At 32.1% G+C, this 4,264-nt stretch overlaps 1 protein-coding gene across 1 annotated transcript in view; it reads left to right on the forward strand.

Moving 5' to 3' along the window:
- The first annotated feature begins 684 nt into the window (after positions 1–684).
- Positions 685–4,264, forward strand: part of LOC108694569 (neuropeptides capa receptor-like) — a 29,725-nt gene continuing 26,145 nt past the window's right edge. Inside the window, exon 1 of the mRNA XM_018204135.1 lies at positions 685–958. Coding sequence (XP_018059624.1) covers positions 685–958 — 274 coding nt within the window. The remainder of the gene's footprint in view (positions 959–4,264) is intronic.

A 4,264-nucleotide genomic window follows, 5' to 3' on the forward strand; every position in this document is an offset into this window, starting at 1 on the left:
CGATATGCCGTATATCGAATTGCCGTCGAAATCATCGTATCGATGTCAATTCGACATCAATTCGATGAGTTATTTCTCACTGGGATGTCGTTTAGAACAATATGCGTCGAATATCTGGAATATTTTACACGCGGCGATCAGCGGGATCCTATTGGACGGGTGGCACAGCGTGCTCTCTCGAGGGGGTTGAAGTTAAGGGCTGGATGCGTGGTGGATGGGCGCGTGGTCCGATAGCGAAGACCGGAACGCTCCGCGGTCGTCACTTGTTCGCAGTCAGTCGAATGGAGCACTTTTCCACCCCGTTATATATTTCTCGCGCGTATCGCGGTTATTTATCTCCGAAAAAAGAAATAAATAAGTTCTTTCTCGAAAATATCCACGAAACTGAGCGATCGAAATTGATCAGTGAGGACCATCATTTTTGAGAAAGAATGAATCGAATCATAGCAATTCGCGAGATTCGATTTAACGTGCTGAAAACTGAGAGAATAATCGTTAAGTTTTCTGTGTGTTGTTCGATGAGAATTTAATATAGTGCAGAATCATGATTGTCAAGAGAAGAAGAAACGAGATAGAATCCTCTTTATCCGAGAATCGGTGTACGGTCTGATCGAACGAACGATCTGATCAGTGATACTACTGATGGGGAAAAGCGATCGACCGAACTAATGAAACGCGCGAAGTATGGAATTTTCGGACCATCTTCTAAAGATCGACAACCTTACGGAACTGATTAATCTAAACGAGTCCGACTATGTAAAATTAATCTGGGGACCGAAGCATTTATCACTGAAGCTCGTGTTGCCGATTACTTTCGTCTATGTAGCGATCTTCGTCACCGGCGTGTTCGGCAACGTGGTCACCTGCATTGTCATCAGGCGAAATCCCGTCATGCAAACCGCCACTAATTACTATCTATTCAATCTGGCGATATCTGACTTGCTTCTCTTAATTCTCGGTAAGTCGACAGTTATTGTCAAAATTATTTTTTGTCTTTAATTACAAATTTCTATGTTCTAAATTGAATAGTAAATAAGCAATAGAGACTTCTTAACAATCAATAATAAAGATAATAATAATTTAAAAAGTTGATTTGAATTTTAAAATACAGTTCTTTCATTTTTTTATTCTTTTATTACAATGATAATATTTTTACAATAATAATATGCGCGTATATTATTCAAAATATTTTATTATTTAATTTATAATTTAGGAAGATAAATAAATGCGAAATTTATTACATGATACATTAAATTACTTAAATAAAATAAATAAAATAAATTGTTGCTGGATTTTGAAGGTGTTTAAAAATTTTAAATGCCTTTAATAAATTTTAATGAAATTATACAATAAAAATTCATTTCTTATCTTTACATTTTCAACATGCAAATTAAATTATTTCAAGTTTCAGTCATGTTTCATTTAAAAGTTATAATTGTATGATTAAAATTTTAATTTATTCTGCAATGTGTAAAGCTTTAATATATTTGAAAATTATATAATATTAATTTTATTAATAAAGAGTGAATGTCGCTTTAGATGTAACAAATATTTACTGAGTTATTAAAATATTTTTTACACATTATTTTTCAATATACTTTTATATTCCTTCATTTAATTTCCTTACCGCAATAAATTATCAAGTTACACAATATGTTGATTAATACAAGTTGTTTACATAAATTATAAAAAATTTTTAATTTCTTTTCTGTGTAAAATCAACAAAATAATGCAAGTTATCTGTTTGGATTATTGAAGTATATAGAATATAAAATTTTAATTATTTACAGCACAAAATTTTCTGCATAACTTGATCACTTAGAATAAGTAAATAAATTATAAGTATAAGTAAATAAATTAGTATAAGTTGCTTAATCGGAAAGTTGTTTCCAATTCTTTAAAATGTAATGCTTTTAATCCGTTAAATTAGTACATTTTCTCAGATTTATTACAAAAATTTCTTTTTGCTTGAAAATTTTCTGTGCTCGCAGCAATAATTTACATTATTCAATACACTCGATTTGTCAGAAGATCGTCTTCGCGCGGCGTCTGATTTATCTCGTCTCGTTCTACTTGACATCATACATGAAGCTAGAATAATACCTGCGGAAGTGTGACTCGTTTAGTATTTTGATACGCAGTTATGTGCCAGTCTCAGCTCTAAAGTTTTCCTATCCGACTTTTCCTATCAACTGCTCCATACCTGTCATTTCGTTCACGTTCCAAGAATTTGCGTGGTATTTGTAATTCAGCTTTATATTTTATTAAGCGCATTTTGTTGACATTTTTAATTACTTAGCCATAAGCTTCACTCCAAGGTGCAATAATTATTTTGTTCATCCAATTAATAGTAATCGCATTAAATTGTAAGTAATCGTTAACCGAGCTTTCACAATAATGGCTAATAATGGCAAAAAAAAACGTGTATGTTTACGTTAAATTGTTAACGACAACAATGGTTTACTCTGTAAACGTCACTTCACCGCGGCTCATTGAGAATTCATCCACTTTTGTTTATCGTCGCTTTGATCGTGATTATTATACACGTAATGAGTTTTAGCTCGCGACGATTCATTTAATCAGCTATTGATATTGTCGCAGTCAAAACCGCACCTTGAGCGACTGAAGAATAGGCGCTGCTCTCTCTGAAACAAAGTTACTGTAACCTAACTATTGCATTGTCTCTTCGCGCGGGCGATAATCATCATAATGAATCTCACCATGTATGCGATAATGAAGGTATACACAGCACCGCGTCCTATTCATTACGTGTCAATTATACGGTTGAGAATTACTACCAAGAATTAATTTCGATATTTTCGTTGTGTGTGTATTGCAAATCAACATAAAAATTTAACGCGCCGCTTTTTATCTTCGACACTTTTGCATTAACTCTACATTATTTGCACAATTTTTTTACTTTTTACATAATTACCAATATAATTAGGGCACTTCTGACATCCCAATACTACATTTGAATTTTCATTGTACTTTTTCATGATTTAGAATTAAATAAAAATTTATAATACTCTATACATCCTTTAGATAAAATCGTTCTTTAAATAAAGATGAATGCAAGAAAAAACGTAAAACAATTTGCGCTAAATATAATAATGTGTATAAATAACATTTAGCAAATTTATAAGGTTAGGACACCTTATAAATGGAGACACCTTATAAATTCACGTGGGCCGTGCTAGACGCGAGTTCCCACGCGAGTAATAAAGGATTAATAGACTATGCTAATTTAAATCGAACATGAGTCATGTTTTAAAAAATTCTAAGATATTTTTAAAAATTCAAAAATGGGCTTCACGTTCTTCTCATTTTTGTCAAATTCCCTAATCGACGCTGTTTATATTTTTCGGATTTAATATCACGCTTCCCTCGAGCGAACGGGCTATCTATTACTTGCATTCCGACAATAAACGTGACGAACTGCAGGAATTTATCGAGAGTGACCATCGAACGCTAGCTATTAGAGAATCAACGATAATCGTATTTCTTTATTATTGGTCTCTCTGGAGACATTTTTTGCAGTGGAAACATTTCTCTCACGTATATTAAAGAGAAAGCGCATACGAAACTTTTACGATCTCAGGCATCGACATCAATTTCTTCCTTCACGTGATAAGTAAATTATCACCCCCGCAATAGATCTTTGGAATAGAGTTCCCTCTGATATTTCTCTGAGTGCTGTCTTAAATAGTTCATCTGTCAGGATTATGAGCAGTATCTGCCATGATTGAGAGCCCGGATATTGATTTACACAGTGTCACCTCTCGATGAATAAATAATCATAATCCATTATTAATATTCTAAATATTCATTAAAGAAAATATTATTTTCATCCCCATAATTATTACTGAACTCTAAAATAAACGTAAATGAGAATATTCTCGTTTTAATATGGTAGATAAAAAAACATTTTATTTTCTATTTTTCTTTTGAACTTTTTAACTAAACGCCTAAGTTGTGCCACCGTATTAATTGTTGGAATAAAAAGTAGAACATCCATTAACTTTATAAAGATGATATGTTGATTTTAAAAGCATCCTCTGATATTATAGAACATATTGTATTTAACACAAACTGAATACAATATATAATATATAATATATAGAAATACGTGTATATAATAGAAATATATAATAGCATTAAATTATTTCCTATCATTTCTGATTTAATACATTATTAGTATTGTCTCTCTCTCTCTCTCTCTCTCTCTCTCTCTCTCTCTCTCTCTCTCTCTCTCTCTCTCTCT

The sequence above is a fragment of the Atta colombica genome, unplaced genomic scaffold, assembly GCF_001594045.1.
Source record: "Atta colombica isolate Treedump-2 unplaced genomic scaffold, Acol1.0 scaffold120, whole genome shotgun sequence".
Lineage (NCBI taxonomy): Eukaryota > Metazoa > Arthropoda > Insecta > Hymenoptera > Formicidae > Atta > Atta colombica.